The 19,783-nt window shown below is 42.2% G+C and overlaps 2 protein-coding genes across 2 annotated transcripts in view; one reads left to right on the top strand and one right to left on the bottom strand.

The window, feature by feature from the left end:
- The window catches only part of TBCD (tubulin folding cofactor D), a 105,933-nt gene that overhangs the window by 22,185 nt on the left and 63,965 nt on the right, over positions 1-19,783 (top strand). Inside the window, exon 14 of the mRNA XM_066200875.1 lies at positions 1,733-1,827. Within this exon, the coding sequence (XP_066056972.1) occupies positions 1,733-1,827 (95 nt within the window). The remainder of the gene's footprint in view (positions 1-1,732; positions 1,828-19,783) is intronic.
- ZNF750 (zinc finger protein 750) lies at positions 4,086-12,363 on the bottom strand. The gene is made up of 3 exons (XM_066200750.1): positions 12,285-12,363; positions 6,189-7,821; positions 4,086-5,765 (listed from the first exon to the last, which is right to left on the bottom strand). The coding sequence occupies exons 2-3, from the start codon at positions 7,610-7,612 to the stop codon at positions 5,042-5,044; spliced, it is 2,148 nt and encodes a 715-aa protein (XP_066056847.1). The 5' UTR covers positions 7,613-7,821; positions 12,285-12,363; the 3' UTR covers positions 4,086-5,041.

A 19,783-nucleotide genomic window follows, 5' to 3' on the forward strand; every position in this document is an offset into this window, starting at 1 on the left:
CTTCAGAAACACCTGGGAACAAATGTAGGCAAGGACAGAGAGAACCTCTTTTGGACTCTTTGCACTAGTTATCTAGTGACCAAAATAGGAATCAATCAGTTGCTCATCAGAGGCACTCTGTTATACCTCTTGGGATAAGAGGAAAGGATTTTTTATATGTAGACATATCAAAAGACAAGAGTCAGGGAAGAAATAAGTGATGATTTTTCACAGTGTAGTGAAATTGTCAGCACAGTTCCACTGGGGTATGAGCCTTGTGTTGTTCAACATAACACATAAAGAATCCTGGAAAAAAGGGGAATGAGGGGCTGAGGAAACCAGCTGATATTTAAAGTTGATTTAATGTAGTGAGAGCTAAAAGTGACAGAAAGAAAAGTGTTACAGGAGCCTAAGTGAGGTAATACAACAGTAAATGTCATATAAAATATAATGTCTAATGCATGCAAACTGATGTACATGGGGCAAAATGCTGCTCCACTGTCAAAGCCCTGGAAGCCACTGATCTGTCAGAGTGTGTCAGGGGAGTGCTCAGCAGCTGGCAGGGAAAACAAGACGAATGAAATGCTGGAAATTATTAGGAAAGGAAGAGATAAAACTAAATCACTGAAGAGTGGCTTAGCTGATGGGGCTTTTTACAGGTGGGGAGGAAAAGCGGAGGGATGTGATTTGCTGTGTGTCCACTGTAAATAGGGCAGAGGGAGGGAGAGCGAGCGGCTGTTTACGATTCACTCTCTCCCTGCTGCCAGAGCAGGGAAGCAGCAGGAAGTGCATTTCCACGCAATTATAATTAACCAGTGGAAGTCATTGCCACGGGATGTTATGGGAGCCAGAAGTGTAAAGGGAGTTCAAAAAGGGATTATACAAATTAATGGAAGAGAGTCCCTTGAGAGGTTATTAAATAATGAATCTGGCTCCAGCCTCGGGTTGAGCTGTCTCCGTGCTGCCAATTGCCAAAGCCAGGAGGGCGAGAAGGGGATGCCCCTTCGTGCTTTCCTTTGCCTGAGCACCTGCTCTCAGGCCGTGTCAGACATGGTGTTGGGAGAGATGAAGCTTTGATACAACCTAGCCTGCCTGTCCAGAACTTTATTCTCAGATTCCTACTCCTAGTGTAATCCAAAATGAGCTGTGTTCAGATTTAATCCTGTAGCATGCCACCTTTCCTCTTTTCACTCCATCATCTGCCAGCCCACTAAAAATTGTTTTCCGTTTGGGGCTTTTTTGCTGTGTTCACTGCAAGTTTCTCTGGCTTATGTTTTCTAAAGGTGGATAAAAACCACCGTTTGCTTACTTCATAAACTCTTGTAATGGGTTTGCCAGGAATTGCCATTTGAACCTCTTTTGCGAGTTAAGGGCTGCATCTGGCACTGAACTCATCAGGTATTTTGGGGTATGTTCTGTAAATCTGCATCTTTTGCCCATGTACTAGGAAGTTGTTTTCCTTTTCTGCAGGAGTTTCAGTTATTGAATTTTTTGTATTGAGTTACATTTATAGTCATAAATGAAATTTTTGCTTATTTAATCATATTTATAGCAGTATTTATGTTGCGTAAATGGGAAGGAAAGCACGTTCAACTTGTCATTCTCCTATTTTACAAGTCCAGTGGCATCAATAACACAATAAGAACGTGCTGGTTTGGATTAGGGGTCTTTTATAATGTTAGGAATTCACCAGAAGACATGAAATGCTGAGAAGGGAGGGCCAGTTGTAACCAAACTTCTTATTCTGAATTAGTTTCCAGGAAACAGACAATGCATGGCACGGTGGGTGCCTGGCCCTGGCTGAGCTGGGCAGGAGAGGATTGCTGCTCCCTTCCCGAATTTCAGATGGTGAGTTGGACTTGCTGTGAATGTAAGTTCATGAAATAGCAATTTATGTTATTAGGTACCAAATGTGTGGCAATAGGCTGGGATTTGCTGATGTGTGTGTGCTGGGTGATGACTGGAGTACTGAGTTCTGCAGTAAAACATTCGCCCATGGGGATATTTAAGTACTTCTGTCTAAAGCATTGGATTGGGTGTGCCTTTTTTTATACTTAATAAATATTTCTTTCCAAAATGGAATTAATTTCTTGGGGTTTTCTTCTTTCTTCTTCCCTCCCATGTTTCTTTGTACAGTTGTATAAAACAATTCTGCATGTCTCCATATTGTGTCAGTGTCATTATTTAAGCAGAATATATTAAATAATTGATGACTAACTTGCACTTTAAAGCCAGTAGCTTCTGCTGTTTGTTTATGGCTAAATTTCAAAGGCCAGTTTCATGTAATTTATGCATGAACTGTTTATGTTTTAAATGGGTTTTTGAAACAGCAGGATGGAAAGAAAAGAACAGGGCAGAGGAATTGTTTCTTTGTGTGTTCTGTAGTTATCAATATACATTGAATTACAGAGATATTAATGTAATTTTGGTCAATGCTGTAAACAGTGGGAATGACAAAAGCACAATGTAGCAGTTGACATCCACCCTTGGGTGCTTTTACAGCAGTGTCTTGTTCTAGATGGTTCTTCGGATCCCATCTGGTGAACAGAGGAGTTGAACACTAAATTTAAAAAGTGTTTCAAAGCTGGTGTTTCACACTAGTAAGTCAGGGTGCTAAATCTTTTCTAGTTTGAGGATGTGCTGTAAAATGTGACATTTAATGGAGTTTATCACTCTGTCTCTGTGGAAAGAATTCATGGCCATTATAGCATGTGCTGCATGTGAGAAAGTTTGTGCAGTGAGCCTGCAGTTGGTTTCCCTTTTTTCATGACTTTTGCCCTTGCATGATAAAGGTGAAACAGTTAAAAGCCTTCCAGCTTACAGCTGGGGAATCATGCAAGGGAAATTCTCCAAAGTTAAATCGGTACTTCAGTTCTGACTGAACCAAAATTGTACACCTCTGTCAGGGAGTGTGGGTAACCTCACATCATAGGTTTTTATTTAATTTGAAGAAGGCAGATCAGGTAGACTTTACCACTGGAGCTGGCTTTTATAAATAATATTAGTGTGGAGATGGGGGAGAATGAATCCTTGAATTCTATGGAAGAAACACCAAAGAGTTTTTCTTGGTTCACTTTAAAGAAATTCAAATTACCAAGTAAAGAGATACACGAGATTTTGTTTTAAATTGTGGATAATAGTAACTGAAGTTTTCTGCTTTCAGAGATGAGTGAGGGAGATAGTGAAGAGTGGCAGTGGTGACACATGACTCTGTAATTCCATGTTTGGAAATTAGGGATTTAGCAGCATCCGACCCTAAGATTGAAGCTTTAATCTTGGACTGGGAAGCAGCTCCTTTCTCTTTGTTGGGTCACGCGCTGATGTAGAGCTCAGTACCTCACACTGGCTTACTGCCCTGCTGTTGTCATTTCAGTTAATTGGGCTTTTTCTGCTACTGCATTGCCTTTTTTCAAACTCACATTGATATCCTTGCCTTTTGATAATGTGAGAGAAGTTTTTCTCTATGAAAGACTCAGTTAGAGGTCAATGTATCTCTTTTTGTTCCTTACCTCAGAAACTGAAAGTCTGTCATTTACTGTTTAATTACTAAACTTGTTACAGTGCTCTGTCTGAGCTGTTGGCTCAAAGCAGCACAGCACAGAACATGAGTTTAAAAAATCCTGCCTTGTGTTGAATGCAGCTCCACTTCCTCGAGTAGGTTTACACCTATTAGTGATGTTCAGGCAGGTGAGGATGTCCCTCACCTGAGTAATGATCAGTGAGAAATGTATTCCTGTGGTTTTATGTGAACAATACTTGTTCTGGGTTTGTTCTCCTTACACTGTGCAAATTTACACAGGGATCAGCCTTATTTTAGCTGAACTTTTGTAGCAGTTTGGACAGGCTGGACAGCAGCTTTGAGGCAGAAGGAATTCTGAGCTTCATTATTTGGAATTGAAGTGTGGCTGAACTCATCTGTGTAATGAATTCCCATCACTGAAGAAAGCTCCTTTTTTTTGGAATAGTTTGGAATTATTTGGTCCCAAAATTCTGCTTGCCAGTTGAAAATTCAGCTAGCAGTTCCTTGCTAAGTGTTCTTCAATATAGACAGTGTAGTAAATGTGTTAGTGTTCATTAATGACTTTCCATGTATTTTAAGTACAGATCACAAGATTTATTTGAAAAATTGCCAGTTTTTATACACAGAAATAGAAGCAGGAAATAGTTTATGGCTGCATGTAGAAGGACACAAACTGATAGAGAGTGACACACATTTACTGAAACAAGACCTTCTCCAGGAGAGTTTTCTCAGGTGAAATAAATTATATAAATAACTTTTTAGGCCTGGAGTTTGAAGGCTGCCCAGTGTCTGTCTAACCTCAGCAAAGCAGGCACCTGGATTCCTTAGTTCTTCATATTTTCCGTGTTGTTTTCATAGCAATTCACTTAAAGCTGAATGTAAACTGCATTTATTAAACCTGTGCAGGCTTTCTTTGGTTTGACCTGAACCTTGTTCTTAGTCAGTGTGAGAAGAGGTCGCTTACACAGGTTTGGGGCAGTTTATTTAAAGTGGCTTCTGCCTCTGAGTAACTAAATTTGGTCCGTTGTTCTGTCTTAGGGCACAATGGCAAAGTGCATCCATATACAGAGCAGTTTTTATCGGGTATTCTAAAAGCCAGTTTCAATCTTAAGCTTGTTTAAACTACTGCACAGTGACATAAAAAAGGTTTTCAAAAGAAAAAAGAGACCAAAACAATCCCCCATTAGTTGAAGTTAAGGCTGAAAAAAGACTATGACAGTATGTTATTGAGCGATATTGTTTCTAGAGCTTAAACATCTTTTAAGAAAAGAAGTTGTAAAAGTTATTTTACATCATTCAATTGCAAAAACCCCTTGAAAATTCGTCTAATTTACTTTGGCTTTAGTAATGAATGCAAAAATTCACTCATCAAAACCTGAGCTTGTACAAGGCAAAGTTCAATTACTTAAAAATATTAATATAAAATTATGAACATTATTTACAATGGAGAGATCGAATGTATCTTGTCTCGGGCCAAGCCCAGCGAGAGAGGATTTGCAGAAATTTCATGGTGATGCAGAACCTCCCTGGAAAGGAGGAGGATTAGGACACTCTTGTTCTCTTCCTTAAAGTGAAGACCCTGCTGCAGTCATTGGGCCTGACCCTCTTAGCTCCTTGCTGGGATTTCACCGACTCTTTCTGGTTTGTCCTTTTTTGTCCTTTCCCCTTGGGATTGCAGGGAGTATCCTGAGCGTCGGGAGCAGCGCCGGCGGCCTCGGCGGGCGCGGCGTGGCCGTCCTGCCCGCCGTGCCCGTCGCCGTCCAGCCGTGCCGTGCCGGGGCTGTAGGCGGCCAGCTGGCACAGAGCCACGGCCGCCGTCTGCTTCTGCTCATCACAGCTCTCCATGAGCCCCAAGTCCTCGCCGCGCTGCGCCATGAAGGATTTGTCGCAGACGCTGCTGCTGCTGCCGCTGGGGTCCTTGGGGCCGCACGGCTCCGCTCCGGACGTCTCCTTCTCGGCGCCGGGAGAAGCGGCGGCAGCGCCGTTGTCGTGGGATGGGCTGTGGAAGGACGGTTTGATGCTGGCTGTGTTACAGGAGTCCTTTACAGAGAGGTTCAGGGGCACGTCCTGCATTTCCAGGAAGCTCTGCCTGTCTGCTTTGGACGGGGTTTTGTACGTGTGCTCGTGAGTAGGTCCTGTGCTTGCGTCGGCCTTTTTGGAAAGATTGAGGGGAGCTATCCCTGTGTCTTCTTCCATGTTGGACAGCGAGCCCGCGTTGTTCTGGCTGTCGGTCTGTGTGTGTGAGTCTTCGTCAGTCACATTGATGCTGAAAGAAACAGGGAGAAAAGAGGTTTCAATTGCTCAAATTCACTATCAACTGCTCTTTTAAACTGGGGCTGAGGAAGTGGGCGGGAAGGGGAAAAAAAATCTAGACTTCTAGGCTAGAAGTCCAACAATTCCGTTGTTTTTCCTTTAAATCCCCCAAGTCCCTTTCACCGTACCCACCACTGTAATAGAAGTAATTCCCTGAACTACTCAAAGACATTGGAAGCACACAAACACGGTGGAAATTCCTGGTCCATTTAAGGAGAATGAATGGTCCGCTCACTGTAGCACCTGTGTGCTTTGCACACATATTAAGTCGCTGCTGTAAATTTAAATATATCTAACAGGCATTGCATGAAACGTGCCCATCCGTCTTTGCGTGTCCCTGGTAAACCTGGCAAGAAATGGCAAGGTGTTATTTTACCTGTTAGGTGAATCCCCTCTCTCCTGCTGTGCCTGCACGCCTTGAAGGGAAGACGGTTGGTCAGTGCTTTTTCTCACAGGTCTGAAGGCTGTGTAGTTTTCTTCTGACTGGTCATACTTGCCCAGGGATGTGGACGATGACTTGTTGGAGAGGTCAAACAAACCCTCACACGTGTGGCTTGTCTGGGTGAAGTTGGTGGGGCTGGGTCTGCCAGGGGAGCCTGTTGCTGCACTTCCTGCAAGAGGGCTCATTTTGGCATTCTCTCTTTCATTTTGGTCCTCCTTAGGGTTACCTTTGGCGTGCAATAACGTCATTTCTTTTTCGTAATCGGCTTGTTTTTTATGTGAACTTAGAGGGTATTGCTGGGAAGGGCTTAAAGAAGCTGGGTACAGCAAGGTAGTTTCTTCCATCAGGTGAGAGCTTTGATCCCTGTTAATACCAGCTACGTGTGAAAATCTGTAAAATGGAGGGTCTGTTGGCCTACAAAATCCATATGGTATCGGTGGAGTGGAGTGGTATTGTTGGAACAATCGATAGTGTTCATATGCTGATGGATTTAGGGGTTTGGGAAGTGGCCCAGGGTGGGGAAGAAAGTGTCTTTGGTCTTGCGTTCTGTAGACAGAGAGAGCAGAGCTTTCGCACTCTGAGTTACCTGGGAGCAGGTAAGGTGTGTAGATAGCAAGGCGGTGCTCGTAGAAATGGGGTGAGTACTCGGGAATCATTGGTTGCATGTAAGGTGAAATGGAACCAAAGCCTTTCGTGGGAGCAACTTTATGTGGAAATTCTGGGAGGAAAGAGCCTGCCTTCCACGGGTGAGCTGGTGCGTGAAACGCAGACTTGGAGTGAAAAGGAGAACTTTTGTTAGAGAGGGAGAGGATTTCAGCTGCCTCAGTGATTTCTGGGCCTTTGCTGTCTCGGTGCTCTCCAACGGGAACGAAGGCCGAGGGCCTCACCATGCCCTCCATCAGGGGCTGCACGCTGATGGCACCTTCTGCTGCGGAGCTGGCAGGGCTCAATTCCTTCGGAATTCCAGGCTTTTGTCCTTGAATTGCTGCGTTGGTTGCCTGGTTTTGTAACTCAACGTTTTCCTTGGCATCTTCTTTTGTAAAAGGATACTGAGGCTTTGAATCGAGGCTTGACAGTCCGTTTGTGACAGATTTAGAGGAAGTTGGTTTGACGGTAGATTCGAGCTGGTTGATCTGTTTGGGCTCCAGGGAGCTGCTCTTTGGACACTTGATGACTCGATCCTGCTCCGACACCAAAGTGATGGAGTTTTTGCAGAGGCCATACTTCATGTGGTTAAAGAGGTGGGATTTCTCATTGCAAGTGAAGGGGCACTGGAAGCACTTGTACTTGAATGGCTTTCCTGGTGGTCGTGGGATGTAATGGGGCTTCTTGGGTTTACGTTCTTTGAGGAGACTCATTTTTTTTTCTGCTTCAAACAATTAGATGTAATGGCTCTTTATAAAAACTTTCTTGTGGTTGGCTTCCCTCGGTTTTAGCCTCGTGATGTTTCCGGTTTTTCAGGTTTCTAGAATCCTTCTTCCCAGGTGAGGAGAAGCAGCCAGCTCCTACGGTGTCTCAGGGAAGAGGGTGCCGGAAAACAAGGCTTTTGCCACTGGTGGTGCAGGAGCTGAAACACAAAGTTTAAAATGAGCTGTAGTGGAACATTGGAACTAAACGCAAAGCAGCGGCTTCTCTTAAGAGCATTCCCCCTCAAACTGCATGTGTTGTGTTATCTGGGTTTTTTAAAACAGAATAAAAGAGCTGGATGTCAGACTGGAGTTAGCTGGGCATTGACCTTTGGCATCCTCCCGCACCCAAACACTGTCACACAAGTGGCCTGATTTCCAGCAGCAGCGCTTGTCACCTGCCTGTGCTGCCGGCTCGGGGGAGTTCTCTTTGAAAGCTGGAGGAGCATTCATTGAGAAGATGAAAGTAGAAATCCAGGCGGTGCTGTTGAGAGAGGAGTGGAGTGGGTGGGATGGGAAGAGGCAGGTCCCAGCAGGGGCTGGATGTGGGGCGAGCCTGTCAGGCCGGTCCGGGAGAGCAAGGAGGGAATTTCCTGCTGTGGTGACACGAGGGTGGGGTGGATGGGTCGCTCTTGGGCGGCTGACTGGGCTCTTTCTGAGACTGACCAACCCCTCTCTTCGCTGCTGTGGCGTTTCCCAACAGCCCAATCTCAATGGGTGCCTCAAAAGTGCCCAATCTCTCGAAGGATAAAACCGCACCGATTTTCTTCCTCTTCCTAATTCAATTAAGAGGAATGAGCACTGCAGTGTCTGACTAATGGAATCCTCTGCCTGATAAACACACCTCCCGTCCTCCTGCTGCGTCGCTCCTCACAGATTGCACACGGTTAACGCGGGCACCCGAGTGTATTAACTCAGGGGGGAAAAAAGTGTCTGACAGTAATTGATTTATAGGGGCAGGATCTATCTGCCTTTCTTTGGAAAAACGAAGGTTGTGGATACTTTATCCAGCCCAGTGATTTGCTGGGTAGATAAGTCAGGAGGGCTTGTACCGGCTTGTTCCATTATGTTCACTGATTCTGAAGGCGTGAGAAACTCTCGGAGTCAAGTTCTCATGATTTTATAGGATGTGTTATGGCAGAGATCTAAAAACTGATGATTTCATCATGAACTACAAGCATCATTATCAAAATGATGACTGTTGCAAAACCACGTACTGTATCTATTGTGTTACCTGAAACTACAGGAATACTAATTGGAAGGGTGACGAGATAGCTCCATTTTTAAAAAAAAAAAAAAAAAAAAAAGCTTTTTACATAGAAGTTTGAATTAGTTGTTTTAAAGTACTAAGTTTCTGAAAAGAACTGCTGGTAATTATGTGCTGTGAGATTTTAGCTCAAGTAGAGATGTTTTGCATTTCTTGAATCAGAGATTATTTAACAGAAAATGACAGGCAACACATGATGAAAACTGAAGGGAAAGCTACAGAATTGCTGCTTGGCTCATCAGGTATAGTAATTCTAGCAAATTGTATTAAATGTTGTTTCTGATGTCGTAGAAGTATTAATTTTGTTAAAATAGTTATTGTGAAGGCACCCTTAAAAATGCAAAGCTGCTCTGCAAGTAGAAAAAAATAATCAAGCTTTTTCCTAAAATTAACAAGTAATTAAATGTGCTTCAGATTAATGAAAAAGGATTTCTGGAGAAGTAGCTTTTTTGTTTTTCAAGTTTTAATGAGGTTGTTAGAGTTGGATACTGATACTGTAAGAGCAAGAAGGAAAAATGCATCTGCATGTTAAAGTCTCATCATTGGAGTATGGCTGAGATGGTACTCCAATAAATTAAAAAAATCATATATGGTATTTAAAAATATTTAAAATAACAATAGCTAGAAATCTTTTGAAATATTAAAAATAATATTTTTTCATTAAAAAATAAGTAAATGAAGAATTGAGACATAGGAGGAGAGGTCGAGATAGGGAACTGGGCTTTTCCTTCTGCCTTAAGTGAGCTTGTTGCACTTATTTTGAACTAATGATGTGTTACTGACACGGAAAGTTTGTAATGGACTCGGTCAAGTCAGTTTGTACCTGTTATTCTTTATATCTTCTTGGAAGTGCTTGTACTAATTATTCTTGAAAAAAAGATCTCGTTGTCAAAACTCCATCTCTTTCTTAGGTGAAGCATTTATGATAACGTCCGAATCTGCATTCAGGTGCAGCATTTATAATAAAGGGATGGTAATTAGATTTCCTTGTTCTTCCAACTTTCCTTTGCTTCATAATGAAAATTCCTGTGTGTCCTGTCCTCCCCCCTCTGACTTTGTACTTGGTATTTAACTTTGATTCAAGTTATTCCTGTTGGACAGAGTATTAACTATCATTTCTTAACAAGATAAAATGCGTTGCTGCAGTTTTAATGTTTGAAATTTCAAGCCTTGGAGCTCCTGTACCATGGGTAAAGCAGAAGAGCATTCCAACAGCTTTTTATTTCTTTCTATTTAATTTATTTTGATGGCTCCAGAACCTGCTGCTCTGACTTGCGAGATGCAGAGAGCAGCTCCTTTTAAAGGGTGTTTACCTTTCCTAAACTTAGGGCAGTGCCAGCCAGGTGAATGTTTTCTTTCTCTCTTTTACTATTTTAAACCCCTTTTTTTTTTTTTTTTTTCTCCTGGTTTGAAAATGCCAGTAATAAAATATTTCTAAAGTTAGACAAGTAGGATAATTCCCCCTCTGGTCTCTAAGACATAGGAGTATCTGGCAGAGGGACATATTTAATTATTAAAAAAACATTAAAACTATTTGATCACGCAGTCAAAAAGGCCATTAATGGTTTAAAATAGGTGTAACCAATTTAAACTCACCCTATATAAATAATGTTACTTACAGCTGTACAATGTATGTTTTGTGCTGCCAAAGTTAGAATTTAGTATTGGAAAGAAAACATCAAAATAAATAGCTGCTTTTTCCTTTAACTTCAGTGCCATCACTTGTGATATCCTAAAGGATAAAGGGGGAAAAATATCTTCAATAGCAGGATAATTTTTATGTAACTTTGTTTTTTTTAAATGGAGAATTTATTTCCTGTGGACCTGCTTGTAGAAATGCAGGTGGCTATATATCATTAAAATTTTCTAGTTTCGAAATGCACTAGTGTTACTTATTTAATTTTTATTGAAAACAAGTTATTCAGCTAGTCTTGGTTAAACTCGAAGTTATCTTAGTTGTTTGTTTTTGTCACTAGTAACCTCCTCATGGCTTTCGAACCTGTCGCCCTTTCCAGCCTGACACTGACTGCTCCAAGTTTCCTTCCTCCTATTTTTTAAAAGCAGGTTGTTGCTCCCTCCTCGCCTTTAACCTGTTGGCAGGTTGAGAAAACAGGAATGTAGTTGAACATTGTGTGTAAATATATAAACAAGAAATGTCCGTGGGGATAAGTGTGTACACACATACGCACATGTGTATTCATACACACACATAGATATGTGCATATATATCTGTCCAGGTTGTTTTTTTAGGGTTTTAAGTAGTTTAAATTGTTTAAGATGCCCAGTTGATCAAAGAGGAAATTTCAAAATGTCTTTTATTACAAGCAGGGACAGTAATTACATTTCTTTTTAGGACACTGCTTCAGCAAAGTACGTAACAGCTGCTCATGCCCACCCCATTATTATTGCAGGCTCCTTCTGGTGATGTGGATCTCTCTGACCAGGAGGACTCACTGGGGTGGAACATTTTGAAGGACATGCTATAATTAAAATATTGTGATGTGGCATTATTGCATAACCCAAGGACATGCCATTGTCACCTACCCAGGGTGTTGCAAGAACAAGATTTGTGAGTTTTATTCTAGCTGAGATTTTCCAGCGATTAACCACCCCTCCCTTCTAAACTTCCAGGTCCTTGAAACTGAAAGATAAATTTTAAGGCAGCTGTTTGTTAATTAGGAGGAAACAGGGGTGAGAGGAGTGGGCTGGGAGGGCAGTGTGTGTGTGTGTGAGGTACAGACCCACGGGAAATTCTGTGTGCGTGCGTCCCGAGTCGTTAAACAGAGATTAAACGACTTGCTTAGGCAGCGTGGGTAAGAAATAAAAATCTTTCCACATACCAAGTTAATAAATCAATGTCTTACTACACTTTAATTGACTGGAAAATAGAAAATGATCTGATTTTCTGCTAAATTTCCAGAAGCTGGAAAAATTAATAACTCAAAGCTGGAGCACATTATTTTCATATAAGCTTTTCAGGTGAACCCGACACGACTCTAAGGAAAAAGAGCTGGCAGAGGTAACACAGCAATTTTAAGCAATACGTCTTTTTGTCATATATTCAATATGTTATCTCCCTGAACAAAAAAAAAAACAAACAAACGTAAAAGGTGCTGAAAACCCTTTGCACCAATGTGAGTTAGTTATTGTAAAAACTTGCAAGAGTCAGATTTTCTGTCAGACTGAAATATTCCCCTCTCCTGTTGAAACTTTCTGCTGAAAGCTGAGACTGGTGCCGTGAATGCACCTGCTGGAGTAACCCTGGCTGCTGGGACAGCAGGGAACTGAGCGCCTCAGATACACTCCTTAATCTGAGCAGCTTTTCCTTAAAGAAATGCTGTAAAGCAGTGTACTCACCGGGCACTGGGGTGTCCGAGGGCTGCCGGGCGGGCGCTGAGCTGGAGCTGTCACTGCTGGGAGAGCAGTACCTGTTCTCTGCCTGAGCCCTGAGTGAAACTGCAGGAGGCTGTTCCAGGGGAGGGACCTGAGCGTGTAGGAGTTGAGCCCTCGGGGTGTAGAGATGCACCTGATATTACTCCAGCCTGCAGCTACGATTCATTTGTTTGCGTCCACCGCTCTCATTGAGCATTACCTCAGCATCTGGGCTATCGAAGGGAGCTCCCGTCGCTCCGTGCCCTCCAACAACCAAGTTTTGCTCTCAGCTCTGCTGGCTGCTCCTCTGGCAGGCAGTTTGCAGTGTGGGGTCAGAAATGGCTTCGTTAACACGAAGCCATTTCTGGTTTGTATTTCAGTTTTGTGCAAGTGACTCGTGGGCAACGGAGCTAACTATATGTGAGGGGGGTAGCAAAGCTTAAAAAATAATTTTGCTCATTTATTGGAGACTGGCTTTTTTTATTGAATGCCTTTGTAGCTTTAGTATTTTTTGCTCTTTTTGTTTTTCCTCCCCCTCTTCATTTTTATTTAAATTTTTGTCCTTCATGAGTCTCCTTTCTGAAGGCGGGACTGAACTAACTCCAAGCTTGCTTGCCACAGGAACCTGCCAAAGCTTGTCTATAATCGACAGCCAAATGTACAGGTCCTGGAAAGGGAAAGGAGTCACTGCAGGAAGGATTGATTGTCACGGCTGTGTGTTTGCTCAGGACCTGTGAACTCCAGCAGTGAAATGGGAAAGTCAACTGCTCAGCCACTGATAAGTGCTGGGACTGGCTTTTCGTTGTGCTTTTTGTTAGAGTTTGTAAATCACAAATTTCTTGGTGCATGTGCCCGTCACCTGCTGACGTGGATGAGCTGTTGAGGGAAATGATTTCCTCTCACATACAGGCTGGCAGAAGGAAAACATTTTGATTCTTGTGGCTCTGTCTAAAACCCACTCCTGTTAATGCATAAGCAGAGGAGCTTTTGGCTACTAATTCAAATGTTACAGAGATGTTAAAACTTCAATTCAAAACTGAGAACCCTCTTGTTTCATCCACTGCTGTGTAGATAAGACAGCTGCAGATCACTGCAACTTTCAAATGTATGATGAATTTTATAGTTGGCAAAAGTAAGGTTTTTTGGAATGAAAATTATTAAGGAAATTGTCACTACAGAACCTGCTTAGGAAGTGGATAAAAGTTGTTTGAAAATCAGTCTTTAAAGCGGTGCCTTAAAAATCATTTTAAAGGTGTCGCCTTTGGTTTGGTGGAATTATTTACAGACATCTACTTCCCTGTGTGCGTATGCAGGTCACCATGCTTCCTCTTGCTGGGCTGGTGTAACTTTCTGGAATAAAAATTCAAATTATTAGCAATCGCTATTTTTAAGGTAAAGAAGTGGCTCTTGTGGTATGTTTTATTTTTTCTCCTAATTTTTTTTTATTATTATGTTCCTATAGTGCAGCATAGCAGTATAAAAGGTGTAATACTGCTGTCACATTGCTCTCTAGTAGCTGGTAAGTCCTTTGGATTAAGATGGGATAAATTCTTCCATTTAGTTATAAAATATTTTGAATAAAAAAATCGTGTATTAGAAATTTCTAAGGGAAAAAGGGAAAAAGACCTTTCAGTATTCAGAAACTGAAATTTTGAAATTCTGTCTGTATCCAGAAACATCTCTGGAAGAAAATTTCAATTTGTGGCATCTAGAGGAAGCTGTTAGACTCCCTCAGTAGAGCTGACTGAACTGGGATAGCACACAGTCAGAACTGGAACTTGGATTTTATTTTCTCCCCTTCTCCCCATTGCCTGACCTTGCCTTTGGAGTGGAGATGTGATGTCCAGTTGCTGCGCTGACCCACGGAAAATGTTTTAAACTCAGCTTCTTCCTGGAAGCTGCTGTTGCCAGTGAGGTCAGTGCAATCAGCTGCAAGCAAAATAAAACTGGAAGAAAAAGAACAGCTCATATAAATTCTCCTTTGCTTGGGGCTTGGATGATATTAAAATTCCACATCTGGGGGAGAAGATTCTTTGGTGGACCCCGGAACAGGGCCATGAGAACTCCTGTTTGTGCAGACTTGTAGATATACGAAATCATGGTTGCAGTGATGTTGTTTCCACGCTTGTTTTTAACTCACTTGATCACATCCTGAGTTTCCTATCAGTGACCCCAGACCCCTGTTGGTTGGTAGCACCTTTTCCATTTACCTGAGCACAGGTCAGATTAATTAGGAGCACCAGGACTGACATAAAATTAATGATAAAATAAAATAATTAATAAATTTATTTATAATAAAATAAATCCATAAAATTTGGATCTATTGATATGTTTCTGCCAGGTTGCTTTTTTTTTTTTTAAATGTGGTTTTTTATGTCTGTAGAGCTGAAGCTTTGTGTTATCTTCTTTGGTGTAGAATACACTTCTTTATTCTAGGTTCTTCTTAAAATTCGGTATTAAGTAAGTGTTGTTTAGCTGTAGCTGAATTTCATGGAGTTGATTACTGTAGCATATTTCTTTCATTCTTTAAATATTACAAACTTCCTTGTCTGTGCTTTTATATGAATTTTTTGGCTCAGCTTTAGCACTAAACAGAAAACAAAATGTCAGTTGCAGAAACTCTGCATCCAAATGGACTAAACTGACCCTGCTCTGGATACACCTCTCATCTCAGCTCTGTTTTCCCCTTCAGAATTCCCTTCCCTGGGTGTCTCAGTGTGAGCCAGGTGTTGCTCCAGTCATCTGTCCCCTCCACATTAATCAGACAGTTCTTGCCCTTCTGCTCTGGTGCCCTGCAGGTTGCACTCAGGACTCCAGTGCTGCTCCCAGGGGAAGGGCCACTGGTTTTCCATCACGAGGAGTTTTTCCTGGTCTTTGCAGAGGTGCCTTACCAATCTGTGAGCTCATTAGTTATTCCAGGAGAGCAGCATGGTGACAGGTAAAGGTGGATACTGCTGGATATGGAGCTGGTGAAGCTCAGCTTCCCATGTACAGTGTTCACCTGTTGTTTCTGGATTTGTGGCTTTGAGCTAAGAAAGTGCTCTTTTTCTTTCTGGTGTCACTTGAACCAAAGTTATTGAAGGATTTTGCTCTCAGCATCAGCAGGTTTGGGCTGGGTTGTTCCACACCATTCCCAGAAGGGGGCAAATGGATGTGAACATAGTTGCTGTAACTCACACTGTGCCCCGAAACATGACGTGATTCTCCTACAATATTCTCATAATTATCTTTTTCTATCCCATATGAATAGTTATTAGTCTTAATGCTTTTTGAATAGCACCTTTGAAATCTGCCTTTGTTTTTCATAACAATCCAGTCCCTGACTCCAGAGATACGTCTGGGCAGATTACTGCGCTGGTGTTTGGGAGCCACTTGTTCAGGATTACTGGAGCAAATTACTTGTATGGGAAAAGAATAAAAGCTCAGCAGTTAATAGCAACTGCAGATCCCATTTTTAGATATTTCTTGTGGCCTGTGCTGTTTGGTCTGGAGCTAGGATGATCTTTCTTTGGGTTCCCATCCTTGCCCTGGGGCAGTGAAACATCTTGGGGGAAGTGGGAAAGAGCAGGAATTGGGACTGTAGGCAAAGGAATGAACTGTTTATAAGGCAGGGTTTTTAATGGGGACTCTTTTCCCTGTCAGTCATTCTCACAGGGATGCAAAACGCACCTTCAGCTTCTGCTAGATGCTCTGATTACAATTCTCTTTCCAAATGTATTCTTTTAAAAGTGATTTTGGTGCCAAATATTTTTTCCTTTTCTGCTTTGGTTTCAAAACTTACACCAGAGATTCTGAGCCAGCTGTCTTGCCTTCATGGTAGTTTTTCTGATAGAATCCAGCAGCAGGACCTGAGTTGTGCCACGTGCAGTTCCAGGGTATATAAACTCACTTTTCTTTGAGCCATACCTGGCGTGAGGCTGCTGTGATGCTGCTCTCACCGGAGAGCAGGGAGGCATAGAACAAATACTCTCAGACTCAACCTATTTCTAGCTTTCAGTTATTTTTCTGAAACCTGTCAAATTTTATAAAGATTTATATGATTAATGTATGTTGTTTAGTATTTCAATACATTTTTAAAGTGGGGAATATAAACTAGCAAATACAACCTGACGTTTTATTTTTTTTCATTGAAAAATGCTGATGCTGCAGTTCGTGAGCTGCAGCTTGGCTGTTCGGGTTTTGTATTCAAAGTTCCATGTCACTGTTTTGCTGTAAAATTTCAGTTATTAGAAGGGATCATGCAGCTTAATTTGCATGTGGGAGAAACTTTTTTAGCAAAAGAGCCTGAAGTTAACTGAAATCTCATCATCTGATGATGGATTTGTGTGCAGTTCTACATTTGGAATTGCAGCACCCCCAAATGAAATATTCCTTACTCCACAGTGTGTGCTGGAACCAAAAACTTACATTTCAGTGTGGTTTCAGTGTGATTTCACAGCTTTTGTTTTGTGCTGTATTTGTGGTTTTGTAGGCTTCAGACTATTATTTATAGGGTTTTTTCTTCTATTTAATTGGGTGGGGATAAATACTAAACAAACAAGAGAATCCTAGTTTACTTGAATTTCTGGTTTGCCTGTGAAAGGACGTTATTAAAATTTCTCTTGATGACAGCACAGTATAAACTTTCTAGCTCATAAGGTGTGTCATGTAGAGGAACATGAACCTTCCTGGGCGTTCTTAACGTCTTGGTGGTGAGCTGAAGAATGTTCTGGTGTCACTCTCAAGGACTTGCTGAGCACTGAGTAGCCCCAGCTGTCTGTGCTCAAAGCCAGGGACGATCTCTTAAATGTAACCCACAGTAGCGTTTCAGCAGGAAATCATGCTCGCTGTGCATTGTGTGACCCTGTTCCTGCTATAAAATCACGTTAAGGTTGAAAACATTTGCATCACTGAAGAGTGAGAAAAGGAAGCCAGGGAGAGCGGATTGGAAGAGCCCTGTGGTTACACTTTCAGTGGATTTGTGCTTGTTTTGGGAGGATTCCAGCCAGGAAGACTTTTAATCTTCCTACTTTCTCAAATACCCTTACCCATTCATGGGGAATAGACTGGGATAGTCCAACAATCCCTTGCTCCTTTTTAAACTGTGGCAGTAATGAAAGCAGCATTTGAACAGAAGGGAATAATGCTGAGTGGATCCAGGGATAATGGAAGATTCAGGGGTCTGGTACTGGTGAATCAGTACAACTGATCTGAATCTGGAATTAGATTTTTTTTTTTTAATGTCAGAATAAATGAAAATTAGTAATAAGAGTGAAAAATGTGCAGAACCAGCCTTAACTACTTCTGTTCATAAGTTACCTTCAGAATAAAAGGAGCATCAAAAATCTGTAAGAAGGAAATAGGGAGTGTTGAAGTGGGGCACATTTGAGAGGGGACCTGGCAGGTTATGATATCACGGGGTTCCATGGCAAAATCATGATGCTTTTTACATTTTCAGAGAGGTCACACACAATTCTACCAGTATCCAAAATGATCCTGACTTAGGGACGTATTTTAGAACTGTTTCTGCTGAATGGTAAGCTCATGGTTTAAATAGGAAACTCTGGTTCTCTCAGTTGATGTTTGCTCTCTGTTTTAAAGATATCCCATTGTCAAGTGGATTTTTGGTGAAAAGTTTGTATGAAATGAAGTCTCTGCTGCTGTCAGATGGTTTCAAGTGCACTCAGCCAGTGTCAATAGCAGATGGTACAGCTTTGAGGGAGTGTCTGTGTACATGTGACTGCTGTGTCTTTGATTTTAAAATTCCCTCAGCTTCTGGTGCAAATACCTTGTTGATTTTCTATTGTTAATTTTTTCTTGATAATTTGGTCAGAATAGATAAGTGCTCCGGGGCGGTACCAGTTGTCTGTTCCTGGTACAGAGAGGGCTTGACCATGTGCTGTTATGGAGAAAAGATTGGATTCCTGTGTATTTTGTCTTTTTATCTGACAGTAGAGGGAATGGGGCTTACTGATAATTACATATAAATAGATATACTTAAAAAAAAAACCCACAGTAGAAAAGGGGCATTTTTGCTTGTCCAATCTCACTGTGCCATTCATGAAAAAAAACAAAAAATACCCAAAGCAAACGTGAACCCAGTCCTGCTTTCCAGTGCAGTTTAGAAGGAGGTTTAACTGAGACCAGGATTTGAATAGTCTTATGGAAATGCATTATGCAGCTTCCTAAACTTGTTTATGTTCTCTGTTTTGAAGGATTACCTTCTGTGTTTTCATATTCCAGAGTAAGTTGTTGTTACGGGTTTGCAGCAGGCAGGGGCTGGAGGAGAGGGATGATGCATCAAGAAGTCGGGTTTCTGCGCTGTGTTGGTCTGTTCTGTAGTAGTGGTTAATTGTGAGGCTTTTGGCAAAATTCCAGGTGCTTTTCATCAGAGATACAGGAAGAAGTGAAGGGGGAAAAAAAAAAAAAAAAGTCTACCTGTCTTAGGTGGACTCTTTAGAAAATCGAGAACACCCAAACCTGAAAGGCTGGTTGTGGAGGAATTCCTTCTCTCTAACACGCAGGTGAACTTTAAAAGTGATGCACAGTCTTGAAAAGAGCCTTTTAAAAAAAGTTATAATGCCTGTGTCACCGTAATAGTTTTCAAATTAGCAAGGAAGCATTATAAATAGTGCAGATTTTTTTTTTTTCCCTTCACTAGCCAGCAGGTATGAGCAGGAAGAAATGCTGTGTCTGGAGCTGAGGCAGGAAAGGTCCCTCCCCCAGCGCCACTGGGAGATGGGGTAAACACTGAGCAGGGAATAAATGACAATGAATTGCTTCTGGCTTTTTCACCACGGGGTTTATCTCGGTATTGCACAACTTTAGCCTTAAGGCTGGGCTTTCTTGGGTGATATTTCTTTCCTGACATGCAGTATTATGAGTCTACAGAATTTTTATACTCCTTTAGAGTAAGTAATTCATTTGCTCAGTAGGATTTCTCCACAAGCCTGTTCCTTCATGTCTTTAACTGCAGTTTGCTGCCGGTTCAGTCAGGGGCAGAGCTCTGTCAGCTGTGCACCTGTGTGAAGGTCTCTTGGGTGTGAGTGGGTAGGAGAGTCCCCAAAACACGGAGTGCTGTGTGTTTCAGAACTGTCCTGGGTCAGCTGCTGCTCTCAGTGCAAGCCAGGCAGAGGGCTTGGGGCTTTTAGGGCTGTGTTACGTAAGGATGCTGGGATGGAGTGGCTGGAATCCAGATCTGGCTGCTTCCTGCTTGGCCCCTGGCCACTCTCCGGAGCCCACACTCCTGTCAGTGCTGGGACACTGGTGCAAGGCTGCCTTTGGCCCGTGGCAGAGAGACCTGGCAACCAGAGCCAGTGTCCAGCCCCTAAACACTGCATTTGAGAGCCATGACTGGTGTCAAACAGTCTGTGGGGCAACATCCAGCTTAACCACCACCCCCTTGTGTCAGTGTGACGGGCAGCCTTTGCATTCCACGCTTTCCACCCTCAGCAGCCAGGCAGACAACAGCCTCCTGCGCTGCCCTGCCGTGATTCATCGCTGGA

The sequence above is a fragment of the Chamaea fasciata genome, unplaced genomic scaffold, assembly GCF_029207755.1.
Source record: "Chamaea fasciata isolate MVZ Bird 193981 ecotype frontalis unplaced genomic scaffold, bChaFas1.0.hap1 SCAF_19, whole genome shotgun sequence".
In the NCBI taxonomy this organism is placed as follows: domain Eukaryota; kingdom Metazoa; phylum Chordata; class Aves; order Passeriformes; family Sylviidae; genus Chamaea; species Chamaea fasciata.